The 19,247-nt window shown below is 39.8% G+C and overlaps 1 protein-coding gene across 2 annotated transcripts in view; it reads right to left on the bottom strand.

Annotated features, from left to right (window-relative positions):
• Dlc1 (DLC1 Rho GTPase activating protein) overlaps positions 1-19,247 on the bottom strand; it is a 323,702-nt gene that overhangs the window by 180,077 nt on the left and 124,378 nt on the right. For both annotated transcript variants that reach the window (XM_057752361.1, XM_057752364.1), the window contains exon 4: positions 1,889-1,922. In XM_057752361.1, coding sequence (XP_057608344.1) covers positions 1,889-1,922 — 34 coding nt within the window. The remainder of the gene's footprint in view (positions 1-1,888; positions 1,923-19,247) is intronic.

The following is a 19,247-nucleotide window of genomic DNA, read 5'->3' as shown; positions in this document are numbered from 1 at the left end:
ACCACCACATAGTTTACCAACTTTGAAAATTTTGCCTCCTCAATACTAAATGCAAAGAATAGAAAGTGTGGCTATTAATTTCATTTTTCTTACTGTTGCAGAGGAAGAGAATGTGAAAGATAACAGGAAAGAGTTGACATATTCTGTTTATGCTGTGCTTAATTCTGAGTTATAATAGTATTTTTTAAATATCAGAGAAATTATAAAACGAAGCACTCTTCCATGCCCAAATGGAGCCATTTAAGGGAAAGAGGAAGGAGCTGGCTCTTTGCTACTCTGTCTCCTCAGACAGGGACATTCCTCCCCTTGTCTCTCTCCCCAGCAGCCAACAGTTTACACTTGAATGGTTTTCCTGAGAGGATGAAAGAATTTACCCACATCCTGGAATAAGATGACAATGTTGCTCTTTTATACACTTTGTTTATATCACAGCTAATCTAGGGAATTACAGAGAATGTTACAACCCCAAACAAAATGGCAATCCGATTTGCTTTGCCTTTGAGATGTATAGGTACACACTTAACCATTTAGTCCTTGTTTAACTAGACAGCCAACTAAAATCTGTGCAAAGGCATGGTGTGACTTATCAACTTTAAATTCACCAGATATGAGAAGATTTAGTTGATCTGCATGACTAGAGCCCATTCATAACACAGAGTTTTATTTTTCCTTCATAGAAACTTGGATCCACTTTTATCACTTCCTCCTATTCTTAAGGGTTCTTGACTTTATTAGACACCAACTCAACATGCCGCAGATCAGCTCACAGAGTTAAAGAGCTAAGGTCTTTGCGTGAAAATTGTCTAGCTACAGAAAAGATCCCCGTAAGAGCAGATGAACATCACCATTCATGCGTGAAGAAGACGGCAAGATAGCTCAGGCAAGTGAGGGAGTTTCACTACCAAACTTCAAGGCCCAAGAAGCATTCCGGAACCCATGTGGTAGGAAGAGAAAACCGACTCCCGTAAACTGTCCTCTGACTTCCATACCCATACCATGGTATGGCACTTCCTTCTTCCAAATACATACATACATACATAAACATGAGTAAATAAAAACCCATATTCCAAAGCCCTAAACTCATTAGTGTGCTTGACGTCATGGCACTTTCTTTTGGTCTGAGGCTCCTTGCCTTTCACTGCTGCTCGTAAACATCACACGTCTATGATGTACATAACGTCACACATCTGTAACGTAAGTGACATGCCTCAAGTTGGCTTGCGCATTCAAACTCGTTTTGCTTTTCCTTTGATTTTTGTTTTCTTTAGGTGGAACACAGAGGACAACATGCAGAAAGACCAACAGATTTTAAAACACCCAATTCCAGCCTAGCTTTTCCTACTTTGTGCCTCTCTCAGTCCTTTCCCATTTCCCCACAATACTGGGGAGTTGCTACAACCATCACAGAGTGTGAAAAACGAAGCTGTGTTTCCTCCAGCAGCAACATCGCCTTCTTGCTACTTTTGAACATACACTGTCCATTTTAACCATCAAGCACATCTATTTCTGACTACTGAACCAACTACTCGAGATTAAAAACAAAACAATAAAGCTTGATAAACACCAACAATCAGTTTCCAAAGACCACTCCTCAACACATTGGTCAATACATCAAACCCCCCCCGGCCCGAAGAGGAAAAAAAATGTAATTGCCCTTAATTTTAAAGGCTACAAGATGTCTTTTAACACAATACAATACGATGCTAAAAAGCCATATTTTTCTTACATCATGGAAATAACTGGTTTATTTTCTAATTCAACAATCACATTTCCCACAGAAATCGATAAGATTGGTGCATTTTAGATACTTAGAGAGATTTCTGTTTTAATGTGGAATTTCATTCTAAAATATGTAGGCAAGAAAAACATAACCCAAATGTAAACTCACCAGCCATTTCCTTTTCTCTAATACATGGAACAGCCTGAAAAAAGAAAAGAGATGCACAAAGTTACAACACAATTAGAAAAAGTTAACTAATATAATTAGGATTAATGTATCATAAATGTAATAAAACCTAGATTCACATAGTAGAAAAATAAGCATCGTGGAGCAGTCTGTGAAGCCATTACACCTGCTGTAAGAGCCATATCCATTCTATAATGATTTTCTTGTCTGACATTAGAATCCGTCTATATTATCTTTAAATGACATTGTTACTATATTAGGCTAAAACACTCTTTGACTTTGGGTGAATTTCTTTGTCCTAGTTTTGGGAGGCCCACAAAGTAAATTATTTAGCCAGTGACTGGGCATTTCAAGCCTTTGACTTTTCTCTACTGTCAGTAAGCATTTGAGTGAGCTACCCAGCCTCTTTTAACAGGTGGAAAATCTCATGTATTTCATAGGACTGCTGGGAGAACTAAATATAGTGCCCTCCATAAAGTATCCCAGGTTCCCAGAAAGAGAAACAATCTCACTTACTTACTTATTATTACTCTAGGCAGGGAGTCTATGGATTAATTTACCTACATGAAAAGTTTAAAAAGGTCCGTTCCATTTCATTTTTATCTTTATTATTTTAAGCATAAGACTTGAAATAAGTAATAAGAAATGGTTCAAAAACTTACAAAGCACCACTGTTAACGCTATTCTTTGTGAATACCAAGAATGAATTAAGGAGCTTGAATTTCTAGTTCTCAATTACTCTTGTCTAAAAGAACACAGAGGCATTAACTTTGTGTGTGTGTGTGCGCACACGTGTGCCTGTGTGTGTGTGTGATGTGTATGTGTGTGTGGTACATGTAGATGAGTGTATGGGTATAATCTAACATTTCTTTCCTACTCATCAGTTCCCATATAACTACTCTGAGGCTCATTTATTAGTTACAAATGCTCTGCTGATAGCTCAGGCTTGTTACTAGCTAACTCTCACATTTTAAGTTAACCCATATTTCTTATTTACTCTCTGCCATGTGGCGATACTTTTATTAGCACAGCACATTCATCTCCTGCTCCCTCGGTGTCTGGCTAGAGACCCTCTACTCTTTCCTTCTTTTTCCCATTATCCTTAGTTTGATCATCCTGCCTGTACTTCCTGCCTGGCTACTGGCCAATCAGTGTTTCACTAAACCAGCATACAAGAGGATTCCACAACATTTGGATATACCTGTATGTACACAAATTAGAGAGGCCTTTACAAGCCTATGTGATCCATGCATTGAGATTTCTAGTGACAATCGCTGACTGCAGACTGCCTACTGGTTCTTCTGTCATCAGGAAACAGCAACAGATCTAAGACAAGAAAGGTTCTTGTGTGTGTTATTTGTAATGAGTGTATGGAGATAGAGAGACAGAAAAAGACACACAAAGAAAGAGACTTCTTTGATGAAAGTTGAAGGACGCACTAATCTATGAGAGTAGGGATATATATTTAGAAGGAAGTTTAATGTCTTTTCCACTTGGCAAAATAATAGTAAGACCTCCTTAGTGAAGGAGTTTTGGACAGGTTCACAGTACTAAGTATGAATACCCTCTTGTGAAGTGGACCTTAAACACATCAGAAAATGGTTGGTCACTTCCATAACGTTCATGCCGCTATTGCACCCATGGGGCTATCTTGCCAGGTTGATCATTACCAAAGCTTTTAGGATTCCACAGCTGTAAAAGACTGCTGATGACTTTCTTCCCCTGCAGACTGTGTAAAACCCTCTGGTACCATGAAAACCAGGCAGCAGGGAGCAAGCTTCCAGATCAGTACCAGCTTGATTTCCCCCATATTCTGTGATAAAAACGTATGGTGTCTTCAGTGGAAAAGTTTTAACATCAAGCTCTGTTGAGTGAGCAAGAGTACTGGCAATAGAAGCCTTTCAATTGTGGACAAGATGGTGAATGCGGGTGAGAGAGGGAATTAAAGGATATTCATGGAGAAAGGTCCCAGCACAAATCAATTCACACTTACTTACTGTTTAGTACATGTAGGGTAATTTTTTTTAAAATAACTTTTACCTGCATAAACCCACTCAATCCTTAGAACTACCTGATGAAGTCCTGCAGATTACAGTAGCTTGTGTGTGGTCCTATGGTCAAATATGGGATGTCAGCCTCCATGTCTACTCATCAGACCATTCTGGTTGATGGAAGAAACAACCCTGTGAGGCTCTCTGACAAGACACTGACTGAGATTGCAAAACATATATTATATATATTTATTTTGGACAGCTAGAAAATTAGGCACTCATCCTCTTCTTCTAGCTTGGGCATTTAAGACCAACTAAAACTCTTGTCCCAAACTACAAGCTGACTAACAACAGAGAGACATTTCCCATATTTTATTTTATTATAAAAATGTATCCTTAGTATGTACACTAATAAAATTATAATCATTGAGTTGAGTTATAAGACAAAAATATTTTACCCCTAATATGCCCCATAGATGCCCATATTTCATGTGGTTAATGCTGATTATTTTGGAATTTCACTATGTTCCACATACTGCTTTCATTTACCAAATCTCCTTTCCATTAAGTAACCGCAACAGTCATATTGCAAAGAAGAAAGAAGAGAGTCAAAGTTTAATGTGCCTAGATGGTGCTAATCTCTCTTTTCAAGCAAGAACACATCACAATAACACTGGATACCTCTCCACTGACTTGTTTTTGAGGGTAGACTCTCTCTCTAGAAAATGATCTGTGCATAAGTTGATTACATTTGCAAATTTAGGTAGGGATGTAAGGCATTGAAGTAATCAGAAAATGCAGACACTTAGCATTCAGTTAATTAAAACTTTTTGTTGATTCTTAATTACATGTCTGGTGACGTCTCGGGTACAAAAATCTAACAACTTTTTTTTTTTAGTGTGGAATGCACAACATAGTTGAAAAGACACATGAAAAGAAAAAAAAATAATTCCATATAGCGGATATTGAGTGACAACGGTCAGGTCTACCCCTGGTATGGTGTTAAAAGAAATGATTCGATAGTAGATGATTAAGAGTACCCAGGTGCAGGGCTGGAGAGGTGACTTAGTGGTTAAGAGCACTTGCTGCTTTTTTACAGAAGTTCCAAGTTTGGTTTCTAACACCTACCTTGAATAACTAGTCTGACACCATTTTTTTTTTTTTTGCATTCTGGGGGTACCCATATATGTTGAATCTACACATTAATAAAAATATAAATAAATCGTAGAAAAGCTTATCCCAGTGGAAATGTAATGCTTCCAGACACTGGACACTTGGGAAGGAGGCATTGCTCAGGAGATTTGTCTTTTTACCCTTGACTTTCGAGGTGGGCATCATGAGGACAGTTGGGTCTTCGTGTTGAGGTCCCAATGTGTCCAACTATTTATTCTTTGGATTACCAGAGACTTCTCATGAAAGATGGATGTATATACCCACATGTAAAGTAGGTGTTTAAACATTTATGGAATGAACATACCAAATACGATTGTTGCTTATGATATGAGAAAGTTCCCATAGAAAGGATATTTTTGAGTTTGTTCGGGTCCCTGGCTAATAGCTGCCATATGTTTCATTTGAACTACCTCTTCAGGAAGTTATTTAACATTTCTGGCAATAAAGCAATTAAATGGGAGTTTTCTGCTGGCCATATGGGTTCGCTGTAACTTCATATTTTCTTCTCTCTCAATGGAACAAAGGAAAGTCTACTAATAACTTCCAAATGAGAGGAAAAATCATTCATAGTTTCTTATTCTCCTCTATGATATTCAAATGATAGAAAGATCACCATTTCGATGACTCCAAACCACCACAGCCTATATATCCTAGCATTCAAAAAGCTCTTTCAGGAAAGGGTGCTGGACTATGGTGGCCAATGAAGGTGGTTTTAGTCTTGAAATTAAAAAAAAAAAAAACACATCATCGAAAAGAAAGCTCTTCAGTAAAGGAAGAGGAAATAATTTGCCTTAATGAGCACTTTTAAAGCTGCATGTGGGAGCTTAGATGGCTGCTCTGGCTTTTGCATGGGAAACACACTTAAGGAAGAGCTGACTTTGACATGACTTGTAGAAATATTAACTATGTATGTCATGCCTTTTGGTTTCCTGTGAGGACAGTTCTCCGCACCGATAGGATGACCTCCACCCAACACCTTTGGGAACTTACAGCCACCGCTATGTTACTATAGAGAGCAGCATCAGGGAAAAATGTCAGCTCGGAATACACTTTAGCACAACGTCAATAGAAAGATTCTCATTGATGTAGCTCCTTCTGGATGTTGGGAGTGATACCGTTTTTCCTCCATAGTGAATTTATTTTTATCAATATGCTTTTTCCTTTAGTCATATAAGAATTTTTGTTTGTAATTTGGAATTAGTCCCTTACAGTGTTACTGTCAAGAAACCTTTTTTAAGGTCAAACTCTTCAAAGAATAGGGAAATAATTTAGAAGATACACTTCTGGGCTTTAGGAAAAGACAGCTCCTTTGTTTTCTTCACACAGAGAGTCCTGCATGGAAGTTTTTGTTCTCTCTCTCTCTCTCTCTCTCTCTCTCTCTCTCTCTCTCTCTGCTTATTTGGAATTCTTTCAAATATTATAGATATTTATATAAAAGTGTCTGGAATATTTTGATTTTTTTTGCTGGAATTTCCTCCATTTCCTTTTTAAAAATAATTAAATTCATGATGGATTAGTGACAGTATAATTTATTCTCTTCCTTTTAAAACACTCGCATTTGTTTTCAAAAGTAGTTTCTAGAGAAAATCTCACAATGAGCAATTATGACCCTAGAAATGATATTACAGTACTCTTTGGTGCTGGAGAGCCCAGGTCTCAGACCAGGGTTCAAGAACCCATTGGAAGAGGTTGGTATTCACACTTGACAACAGGGAGAGTTAGTGAGTTTATATTTTTATAACAGCCATGAAATGAAACATGGAAGAAAAGGCGGTACATGGGGAAATGGGCTTGGTTCCTCTCTTCATCATTTAAAAACTTTCCTGAAATCACTTCAGTGTGCAATACAGCCATCCACTCCATGGTTTTGGCTTGCTTTCATTGGAAGGAAGACTTTCACTAGAAGGTCTTTCACTGATGGGCAATGTGATATTATCTATGCTGGGTTAGAAATGTTTTTCTAGCTTTTGAGGTCATGTTTCGGGAATATCTTCATGGTGGAGGATTTAAAGGTCATCAAATTTCAGTTCTACAAGGACCGTCTTCATAATTTCTCCTATATCTAGCTAAAAATTGTTTGTTTGATAGTTAAAAACTTTTAAAGAAATGTCTTCTTTTAACTTACTTTCTAACCTGGACTAGATGATATTATATTGTCCACCAGACTCCACTTTCCAGTGAGATTCTTCATGCAGATGAAAGCCAGCTGAAACTATCGACTGGATGGCTGTATTTGTTACAATTTTCTCAAATTTTTTCAAATTAAAATGAATTTCATACACAATTAAAAGCTATCAATATACAGCAAGCAAAAATTTACAAGTCTTATATGCAGTGTTAGCCAGGAAAATGGGATAAAAGTGTATATACTTTTAAATACATGAAAGTATTTGTTAATAATTTAACACAATTTCAAATAATTGCTAGTTTAAAAGTAAAACAGCTGACATTGTGAATTTGTTTTCTTCTTTTTCTCCTTCATTTTGTCTCTGAGAGGCTAAGAGACAAAATACTATTTAATTCATACCTATCTGGGATATGGTAAGTATTACCAATTATAATAAAATAAAAGTTTAAATTCACTTCAACAGCCCAGTGTCTGCACAGTTATTCATCCATCTCCGCCCAAATGTAGTAATAATCAAGCTGTTTCATTACCTGCATCTTACAGACTTTAGGTCCAAGCGCTATCCCGTCTTATCAGAGCAGCAGCAGAGGAGAGAACAGACGAAAACTGCGCGAATAACACCCATAAATTTCCTTATGACAAACTCTGCCCTTGTTCACCGACTTGGAATTTATTTTTATCACACCTTGCTCTGTGTAATTGAGCTCTTGGCTGGGACCCAGAAATATTTTTGTTGCAGTGAGATAGTTGTTGTAGTGCTAAGCACTGACAAATTCAATTTAAAACATGTATTTTAGGGGCTCTGTAACCTCTAATGCCCGCAATGCCAGGATTGGTTACGAGGCAGATATTCCTTCCAGAGGCAAGTGTTCTTTAATGTTTTTTATCTCTACTGAAGCTTCTTATTGTAGGCTTAATGGGACAGCAGCTACTGAAAGTGGAGACGAAGGAGGAAAGTTGAAGTTCAAGCACATTCGTTGAAACCAAAATATAGTATGAGAACTTTTGGAAATGAGAATGATAACAAATAATACATTTGAAAGTTGTGTATCATCTTAGCATTGATAGTCTCTTTGTGCTTCCCGGCCACCCGGAGGTGAACTCTACCCTTTATGCTGATGTAGTCTGTGGCTTGTCAACAGGCCTTCAGGCAAAGGAGGAAACTGAACATAGATAGAAATCTCTGAAACTATAACCAAGATAAACCTTTTCTTCCTTAACAACAAAATTGAGATCTTCTAAGTTGTTCTGCTACCCTTTGGGGGATGGATACGGAGGTGCAGGTAGGTCCATGTTGTTATCTTGGAGGCAGAAGCCTGGGTCAACCTGTAAAATGTCAACGATCTCTGCCATCCAAAGAAACTGGGTTCATGTAGAGGCAAACTTTATGTTAGCAACTTTTGGTTCTCTCTTATGATCAACGTAATAACTATTCCAGGACAAATGTCCTTTGTCAGTAAAGTCATGGACTCCAACTCAATTTCTGACTTCAGAATGGACCTGACTCTCTCAGTTCTGTGTCGGGCTCTGTGGCTTCCTACTTCCTTTTCACCTTGTTCTTCCTCCAAAAAATCTGATGCAGATGGTGGGCAGAATCGTACTCCCTAGAAAGACTAGATTAATTTTCATAGACAAATGTTTCCAAATCAGAATTTTCACACTTGATGACATGAGATACCAATAATTGCATTTCAATAAACCAGTGTGCTTTGAATGTCGGTCTGTGACAGTCTTGTCTGTTGTACAAGATGCAGAGAACAAATTTATCACTTTAATATGAAATCTAAGATGAAAGACAGCTCTGAGAGAGCAGCTCTTCCCACTTTATCCAGATCTAATCTAACAAACACCGCGATTCACCCCTGTCTCATTCAAGAATAATATGGAGGTTATTATGGAACAAAGCGCACTGACGTAAGTGGTTACAGGTGCCTAACTCCCGATTCCAGGTACGGATGGAGCCCTGGTGGGGTTCTGCTAGGGCTTTCACGATGCGGCAGTCAGCTGTGCCCTGGTGCCCACTGCCACTGGCAAGAGGACCATGCAAGGAAGGCTCATGTGGGATGCGTGGAGTGGGCAGGAGAGGTTTGACTGGACTGTAGAGCGGCGGATTTCTCTTGCTGGCGGGATTTGATCATTTCTTGCACGGAATGCATTTGCAAGGGTGACGAAATTGTTGAGCTGCATGTTTTTCTCCCTAGTAATTAAAACTAATGTTAACAACTCGTTTAGCTGTCAGAGAGTTCAGGTTTGGAGAATTTAAAGGCAGAGCCTACGGGGTTCACATTCGTCTCAGGGAGGGGCTCATGAGCCCTCTCCTCTCCCGGAAAAGCTACTGGCAGTTGTTGATGCTGGGGGGAGGGAGAGTCATTTTCTTCAATGGTGGAACTGATGACTTACCCATGCTCAAGTAAGCAACCCTGCACTCATGCGCATGCAGGGAACCCTGGTTACACTCATCGGGCCAGAGCAAGCCAGCTAAACAAGAAAAAACAACATGAAAGTAGGAACAGGACTTGGCTGGAAGGCGGGGGTGTAGGCATAGTAGGAATGTATGGGGATGAGAGTGACTAAAATATAGTATATGCATGCTTGATGTTACAGCGTAATACCACTAAATGTCTCCTTGTGAGTGGAAGGTGGGAAGCCACAGATGAAGAGAAAGCAATCTTTTGGGAGGTTGCTAAGATCCTCTCTGAACTGCTTAACCCTGTAGAATAACGGCTGATCTCACAGTGTCTACTGGATAATTTAAACATGACTATATGTATATGATAAAAATAATATAAAAGATCTATGACCCCTGCCATCCACTGGGGTCCTGGAGCATGCTCAGCAATGATGGGGTAGGACCACTGCACAGCAGACAGGGAAGACTTCTGGACCCGCATTTACAAGAGAAGGCAGACTTTAGGGAGAGTAAAAAAAGGAGGAGAAAGGAATACTGGAGAGGGAAGCGATACAAGCGAGAGTCTGCTCACACCTGTCAGCTGTTCTCTAAAGACTGGGCAAGACAAAGATTGATTAACAATGACATAGGGAACAGGCAACACATACTGAGCTGACACTGGATGCTTGCTTTATGTTGCCATTCTGTTTAGTCCCTTCTTTTGAAAGAATAACTTCTATTAGATCTGTTCTTTGAAAATTTCTTATTTGTAGCTAATGCCTCCTGGGTTCTGTTGCCAGCTGTGGTGGTTTGAGTAAGAAATGTCCTCCATGGGTTTGAGTATTTGAACACTTGGTCCCCAGCTGGTGGCACTGTTTGGGAAGGAGATGGAACCTTTAAGGGGAAGTACATCATCAGGGCAGCCTTTGAGGGTTTAGAGTCTTATCTACTTCTCTCTACTTCCTGTATGTAGATGAACACATGATCAGTCAGCTTCCTTTTTCTGTTCCCATGGCATGCCTTCCCTGTCTCAATGAACTTCATCACTCAGATTGTAAACCAAGTCAGCTCTTTTTCCTTAAATTGCTCTGGTCACTTTATTTTTATTTTTTTAACCACAGCAACAGAACAGTAACTAATGCAGCTCTCTCTCACTGAACACCCCTGCAATCATGGTCTGACTTCTTCTTTAAGGACTTCCCCCATTGATGCCTTTTTCTTTTGTGACATGGTGAGTTTAATAGGAGCCATGAGTGTCACAAGAGTTTGGGGCTATCCATGGAGCCTGGCGCTTTCAGTAGTGCTTATATGACGGAAGATAATGTCTTCCCCTCCTCCAGCACCCATTAGCGATAGCATCTCTGGAGCCCAATTCATGACTAATTATTGATTGGCCTAGCTTTTTGCAGGCCCGTGCAGGTAGCCACAGCTGCTGGGAGATCATGACCGCCTGGCTGTGTCATGCAGGAGACAGCATTTCATAGTGCTTGCCCACTCTTTTTGGCATCTACATTCTTTCTGCTCTTCTTCTGCAACGTTCTCCCAGGTCTTAGGGGATGTGGTAGAAATGGCCTGTTTAGGGCTGAACACTTAGTTGCCACTTAGTCTCAGTCCCTAGGGCAGCCACGTGTTTCTTTGCAGATAAATGCCACTCTCAGTTTTAATCAGAGAAGGTTTCGTTTGCAACGAGAGGTGGAGATTATAGAAAGCCACACTATCTGCACTATCGGTTTAGGAAGCTCCGAGGATGCAGTTTCTGCGAATCATCATCCAGGACAGGGTAAGCTTTTGTTGATGCAGCTGCTTTTGACTCATTCCTACTCCTGTTTGTAACGCCTTACCAAGGCTCCTGTAAGGATCCCCATTGAACTCTCTAGTTTACTGAGCTAGGCTTGGGTGAAATATACATATATCTATATATACCTATATATTTCTTTTCATCTGCTGTGAGTCTCCTGTCTGCAGTGAATGAATGTTTTCTCTTCAGAAAAAAGTTACCCAACACCCCTGTCCTTAAATTTTTGCCTACATTGCCTCTCCTGGGCTTGAATATTTCATTTTCTATCAATATTCAGCACTATGGATAAAAGTCAGCTGGACAGGACATTGCTTTCAGCTACTGGAAATAAGACACAGCTGAACGGACTGTGGGTGAGAAGGAGGGACTGAAGGCTGGTTGTTGTTGAGACGCTCAGTGAGTGTATGCCATGGCTTTGTAGGAACAATGAATTCTAACACAACCTTAAAGGCTTTTATCCATGTAAGCTCTGGGTTGGCCAATACTTCATGCTTCAATTTTTAAATCAGGCTTTACTGACCAGGGGTACATTTACCAGAACAAAGGCCACACCTGTGTTTTTTTTTTCCCTCACTGTGTTGTGTGTGTGTGTGTGTGTGTGTGTGTGTGTGCGAGCCTGAAGAGGGCAGAAGAGGATATCTGTAGCAGCATTTAAATGGTATTTTTAATAAATAAAGACTGTCTGAAGATCTGAGAGTAATAGATCCCATTGGTTAGCCTTACAGACCCGGCAATGGTAACACACACCTTTAATCCCAGTATCCACAATGACACGCACCTTTGATCTCAGTAGCCACACTAATTGCCATAGAAACTGAGTCGTGCACGCCTTTAATCACAGCAGTGCACATCTTTAATCCCAGCCCTAGAGATGATATAAAACGGGAGGAAACAGCTCTCAACAGTCTCATTCTGAGATTCCTGGAGGCAGGATCATTATTTCGGGCTGAGGTCAAGGTAAGAGCCAGTAACTGGCTGTTTTGCTTTTTGGATCTTCAGGTTGAACCCCAAATTCTGATCCTGAGTTTTTAATTTTCAGGCTTCAGATGTCAGATCTCAGATGTTGAAGTCACAGGTGGTAGTTGGCCAGTGTGGATGCTGGGAACTGGGCTTTGATTTGGTGCAGGAGCAGGACACTCTCCTAATCACTAAGCAACTTTTTCATTCCAACATCTTTATTTTTATGACTATGTTAATAAATGCACATTTTCATGAGATATATTAGATGTTTTGCAGTTCAATTTCATGCAATATCTCCCTCCTAATCCAAAGAAACAGTATTAGGAAAGGTGAACTTCTCATCTGGACACTGAAAAGGTATAGTAGAAATTGTTTTTGTAGGTATGAACCTTTTCATCAACCAGTGATTTCAGAGGGCCTATTTATAATGATATCAACATTTTATAATTATAATGATAATAACATTTCTATTATTATCCCAAAATACCTGAAACAAGTTACTTTATAAAGGAAAAAGGTTTCTTTTAGTTCATGGCGCTGGAGAGTAAAGGTGTAGTGTACACATCTAGTCATAAGTTTCTTGCTGGTGACTCTAAGGCAATGGAGGATGTCACATGACAAGCACATATGCACGTGTTGTACCTTCTGGTCTACCTATCTCTTCTAAACACCCAGAATTCAGTCCTGGAAGAGCCACACTAACCTAGTCCTAGCCACTTTCCAGGGGTAGAGCCTCTAAGCAGCCTATCTGGATTATGTTCTTTTCAGCCTTTTCTGACTTCACAGAGGGGGCTAGGTTTCAACACATGGCACCCTGGGGACAATGAGATCACAACCAACCTACAGCAATACCTGTCATCAAATTCAAAAGCAATTGGTTTAGTGACAATGAACAGAACTGCTTTTCAAAATGTGAGCACATCGGCAAATTAAAGGGAAAAGAAAAGCTGAGAAAGGAGAGAACAGGAAGATGCCTGACCCTGAAGTAACTCACTGTGTGGTTGGGCTCCTATTTCTCACTCAGAGGCGAGGAGGCGTGCCAGCTGTTCAGAATGGCCTTTCTCACCCAGGTCCTCCTAGCGCCCTTCTCCATTAATTCTATGCTTTTATTATTAGAGTAAAGCCAAAGCTGGTTTGGTTCTTGGCTTATTAAGTTCACAAGTGAATTCTAATTTCTTTCTTTTTCTAGGATAGGGTTTTACTTTTGTAGCCCAGCCTGACCTCTACCTGCAATGCAAGTGCCTGGGTCTCCAGAGTTCTGGTAAAGCAGGAACGTGCTACCACTCCGGAGAATTCCAGCTGGAAACATCGGTAAGATGATCCTCCATTGTCTCCAACTTCTTTCTTGTTGATGATTTAGAATACATGGTCTCATGACTTCTGGGGTCTACCAAGTGGGTTGAAGACATATCCCGCTAACTCTTATGAGAAACTTTGATCATGGGGTTTCCTCACTTTTGTATTGAGTGTAACTCATTCAATGATCTATTTTCTGGAGTTACCAGAGGAAATACTTGGTTTTACATTTTAAAATAAAAATATGACAAAATACCCATTTCCCCTTTGAAATGATATACAACATAGCAGGGACTTAATGACAACAAATGCTTAAAATGAAAATGATAACAAGAAAGAATATTTGCATCTCAAAAATGCATGTAGACTTTACTAACCAAGGGGCTAAACAGGGAAGTTGCCTGTAAACAGAAGAGAGACTTACAGGTGTTTCCCCAAACAGGGGGCCTGAGCCGGTTAGTGCATTCTCGAGACAGAGCTGACATTTCTGTCATTTCTTTTCACAGAAATATTTTCACAGATATATTTTCAAAGTCGCTCCTTGGAAGCTGTCCTGATGATGTCTCGCACCTGACACACACACATCAGATGAAAGAGGCAGCCTAGTTCTTATGTACCTTTTATGGTGGCTCAACAGGTACGTAACATTCTTTTCTGAGTCTATTTTTAATTTCTAGAATGTTTTCTTATCAGTATTTGGGTCAAAATTCAGTCTAAAATGATGAGTTTACTCTAATTCTCTACCCTTGAAATGCTGAGAATTAGAAAATTAAAGATTTATTGGGGTAAGCTCAAACATAATTCTGTCTTCACTTACATAATTATATATATATAATTTATACAAATTTGCATTGAGATACAAATATAAATATTATTTATTTCATTGGGGTTTTGAAAATACATTTTTGTTTCAAAACTTTAACCCATTTTGATTTATAAGAAGAGAAGTTCAAATTAAAAAATACATTTCTTATATTAAATAATTAATTTGTTAAACAAAATACATAAACCATTATCGGTTGGCTACTTTGATAGTTACCCATAGTTATTATTGTTCTTTGTAGTTTTGAAACACAACCAAATATCTGTGGCTAAAATGGACCCATAACACTACATTATTTTTTTTTTTTTTGTGATGGACCAATTGAAAAGAGGCAAAGAACTAGCTGCTAATTCTTATTATAATTCTCTCATTACTCTATACAATGCAGCATTTTGGTTGGGTTGATAATTGTTTCTTGGTTTCTATTTACTGATGTCTGTGGACCTTCTAAGGATCTTAGTGACTATTGATTTCTACCTTTAGGAAACTTAGCATTTTCAACTAGCGTAGATGAGGTCACACTCTGTCATGTATGTTATTCATAACGTATTTTAATATACACTGAGCTAAGGCAAGCAATGCCCTACTCTTCTTAAATAATTACATATTTTATTTTATGGTAATCCTATACAGCATCAAATAAGCATTTCATTAGTTTGTGATAAGATTTATTTTGAAAGTAAATGCTTTTTAGATTAATAAGTAAAGTAATTCAGGCTTTGAAAGTCTGAGAAGATGCCCCGTTGTGGCATTCCTGAGATTAATCCAGCCATATGACTCATGGGTTATGTGTTACAGCTAATGTCCTTATTGCCATACTTTTGTTTCCTTGGCTGAACTAGAAACTTCCTGAAGATGCCTCTGAACATATGCAGACAAGATAGAGAACTTCAAAAATTTTATTTATAAAAAATTATTTCTTCAGAGTGAGCCCTAGGTATGATTTCATTGTTTCTTTTATTTTGTTGCTGCTGGTACTATATTTTTCAATACGCTAATGCCCAAATTTCCAAAAATACTGCTAAGACCTCGAGAGCCACAGTAGGTTCATATCATTGAGGAGCAACCAGCGGACTTGGTCCTTAAAACTGCTTAAGAGTAACTTTGAGTTGAGAGACATGGCTCAGTAGTCAAGACCACTTGCTCTTCTCACAGAGGACACAGGTTCGGTTCCCAGCACTCGCTTGGTAGCTAACTACTGTCTATCATTCCAGTTTCAGAGGGTCTGACACCTCTTTTTCTGGACTCCAGGAGCACTGGCCATACATGATGCATAGGCGTACATGAAGGCAAAACATACGCGTAAATTAAATTACAATAATATATAACTAGCTCTTGGTTTGTTTTTTTTTTTTGAAATGTCCCTTTCAAATGAACTTTACCTTCACTAGCATTGCATGGCTCTATCTTTCTTTTTATTTCTTTTGTTGACCTGAATGTCCTCAGCCCCTAAACCAAATGTAAATTATGTGCTTTTACTTAAAGGGTAAAAAATGAAAGCTTTCTTTTTCCAAGCACAGTGGGATTGGGGTAGCAATTATTTTCCTCAGTGCCTCTCCAAGGTGTTTCGTGGGTTTTTTTCCCATGTTTTTCAGGTGTCATTGGGGTGACAAACGGCCTCCCACAATATTGTGTGAACATTGTGTACTATAAGATAATTGGAACGAATGATTTTGCTTAAGCACTAACTGCTAAATAAGATTTCATTTTCTTGAAATCCCATAGGCCTGTGAATGAACCATGCAAGAGAGAAATCTGGAAAATAAACCGGAGTGATCTTGACAGAGACATTTCCTTTTAGAACTCTGCAGCTTGTGCCAATTAGTTCATGAACAAACTGAGAAGAAAAGAAAGAAAGAAAGAAAGAAAGAAAGAAAGAAAGAAAGAAAGAAAGAAAGAAAGAGATGGCAATTTCAGAGGCTGTTCAGTGTCTTTTTTTTTTTTTTTTTTCTACGATGGTTAGTTTGGAGCTCTGGAAGCCTGGGAAGAAGGAGGGAGGTTGATGAGTCTGGGTTTGTACAGAGAGCCAGGTCTCTGAGAAGACTACTTCAAATATGGCAAGAAGGAAAAGGTCACACACAGCTTCTTCTCATGCTTCTCATAATCGTAGTCAATTGTGCAACAGCCCCAGAACATTTCCCAAGCCGTGGGACGTGCTCTGAGACAGTGATGTTGTACACACACGGAGAGCTCCCAGGGCCTGGCTGCAGCCGCACTGCGTTAAAGGGATTGACGAAGCCGGTGGGGTCTGAAGCCGATCAGAAGGTAGATGCTTACACTGAGCAGGCTGTCAGGGGGGCTGTGTGTGCTCACAAACAGGCAGCCTTTCATGGGAAGACAAACAGCTGCTGGAAACATTTGGAAAATGCTGCGGAGACTTATGAATTCACAGACAAAAAGAAAAAAAAGAAAAAGAAAAAAAAAAGAACATTTGGCACTGTCATGGATGAAAACCAGGACTGGATATTGTCCAGGGAAAGTGGACACTAAGAACAGAATTGTTGGCATTACATTTGAAGCATGATTCATGTTTCTCACAAATAGAAAATGGCTCTGCTAGCCAGGACTGGGTGGGATTGCGTGAAAGTGAGACTAACGGCAATTATGACATATCAGAACGAAAGGGGAGGAAAGACATGTTCACATACAGATTGTACAACGTAAAGCAGAGGGAAGCATTTGACAGTAGGCGGGTTCAGCATTTACTGAAGGGAATCTCACACTTAGCACATAAAAATTGGAGTATCAGCTGCCTTCCACTTATGTGTTTATACTATAACGAGACAAGAACACCTCAAGTTTACCAGAGACCTACAGTAGCCCGTCAGCCTTGTTATGGTTCTTTTATGACTATTTCACTTGTCGGTGGCTGACTTCGGTGTATAGGAACAGTGAGTGGAAAATTTGAGAAAGAAAATTTGGGCTGTGTGCTGTTTTTAGTAGTATGTGAGATTTCACTCACTCTGCTTTGGCCTGCTAGAGACATAAATCAGTGCTTTGTCCGGTGTATCTATACATTACCAACTCATACCTCACTTTGGCAGTGTATGTGTGTGTGTGTATGTGTGTGTGTGTTAGTAGTGCCTAAGGTTTCAGGTAAGCCACTGAAGGCCCTGGAATGCCTCCTTTGCACACACTGAACATGCTTTTGCATGAGCTCTTTCCATTCTGCCTCATCAGCCTCCTTGCACATTCCCCGATCTCGGCATGAGCCAATTCAGTCATTTAGATGGAAAGCACTGGGCCACGGTGCTCTTTTCTCCACTTAACCTCCTGAAAGAGCTTGCCAGGAAAAGTGTGTCTCAGTGATACGGATGTAGAACTGAGTTCTCCAGGCACTCCCATCCCTGGTTAGCTGTATCACTGGCGCTGGCTTTCACCTACTGCCCCTGAGTTCAGATTTTTTCACATTTCATGGATTCATAGGTCTATCCTGGAGGTGAAAATTTTTTTCTTCTGTAAGTTCCAAGGCAGTAGCAGTGCTGTGTCCCAAGTTAAGAGACATACTAGCTGGCTTTAATGAAAAGCTAGGGCCACTTTCCATCTTTTTTTTGTGATATGTATCTTGGTAACATTGAAGTGCAATGTCATCTAGAGTGTAATATAACCCAACAAAGACCATTGCCAGGCCCGATGTATAAATTTCGGTAAGTACACATGAATGCAAGTGCATTTCCCTGATGTTTTATGCTCATACTTTAAGAAGCATGGAAGTTGCTCTGTTTCCTCTTTTCTTGCTGTGTGTTCTCACCCACCCACTCACTAAACATGTGCTGAGTCTCCTCTGTGTACCATAGACTGCCCAGGTATTGGGGCTGTTATTAAGGTCTATGTAGTCTTCAGCGGCATGGAGCATAGGGTATAGTAGTGAAACCAAAGTACCTAAATGAATACCACAAATGACACTTCGGTGTCTTCAACAATGCTGAAAGAAAGCATCAAAGAGGAAAGCCTCATTTAGCTTTTCTGTACAAACTACAAACACATTGACACCTAGAAATCAACTAGGTGAAATATAGGTGGGAGAATGTTCTATGCGATAGAGTGGAAATGACATATACAAAATTGCCAGGCTAGAGGTCTTGACTTTCTTTTTAAAGGATACAAAAAGAATACTGGGTTAGAATTAAGAATGGCTGAGGATGACCCTATAGGAATAGGAGGTGCCTAGGCACTGTTTGTGACTCTAAAATGTCCCGTATGTGCATGTATTTGGATGCTTGATCCCCAGCAGGTGATACTATCTCAGAGTTCGTGAAACCTCTAGGGGGTGGCGCTTCTCTAGAGGAAGTAAATGACTGGGATGTGGGTCTTGAGATTGATAGCCCTGCCAGATTCTGGCCTGAGCTCTCTGCTTCCTATGATACTGAGACGTGACAGGCAGCCGCACACACTCCCCGACCAGTGGAAGAGCCGCATTCACTGTTGTGAACATGACTACGTGTTCCTCGCCCTCAAAATGCAAACCAAGACCAGTTCTTCTTGTCCGATGATGTTTCTGGTGTGGACTTCTTGCAGCAGTGCCAGAAATGATTGATATCCTAGGTCAGAGGTTCTCAAACTTCTTAAAGCTGTGACCCTTTAATACAGCTCCTCTTGCTGTGGTGAACCCCTAGCCATAGTTATTTTTGTTGCTACATCGTAACTGTAATTTTACTGCTGTTACACATCATAATATAAATATGTGATATGCAGTATATCCCGTGACAGGGTTGTTTGACCTTCAAAGGGGTCGCGACCCACAGGTTGAGAACCATGGCACTAGGTGAACCATGACCTTGCA

Source organism: Chionomys nivalis, chromosome 20 (assembly GCF_950005125.1).
Source record: "Chionomys nivalis chromosome 20, mChiNiv1.1, whole genome shotgun sequence".
In the NCBI taxonomy this organism is placed as follows: domain Eukaryota; kingdom Metazoa; phylum Chordata; class Mammalia; order Rodentia; family Cricetidae; genus Chionomys; species Chionomys nivalis.
Note: the sequence above shows the minus strand (reverse complement) of the source record. Positions and strands in the feature narration are given on the sequence as shown.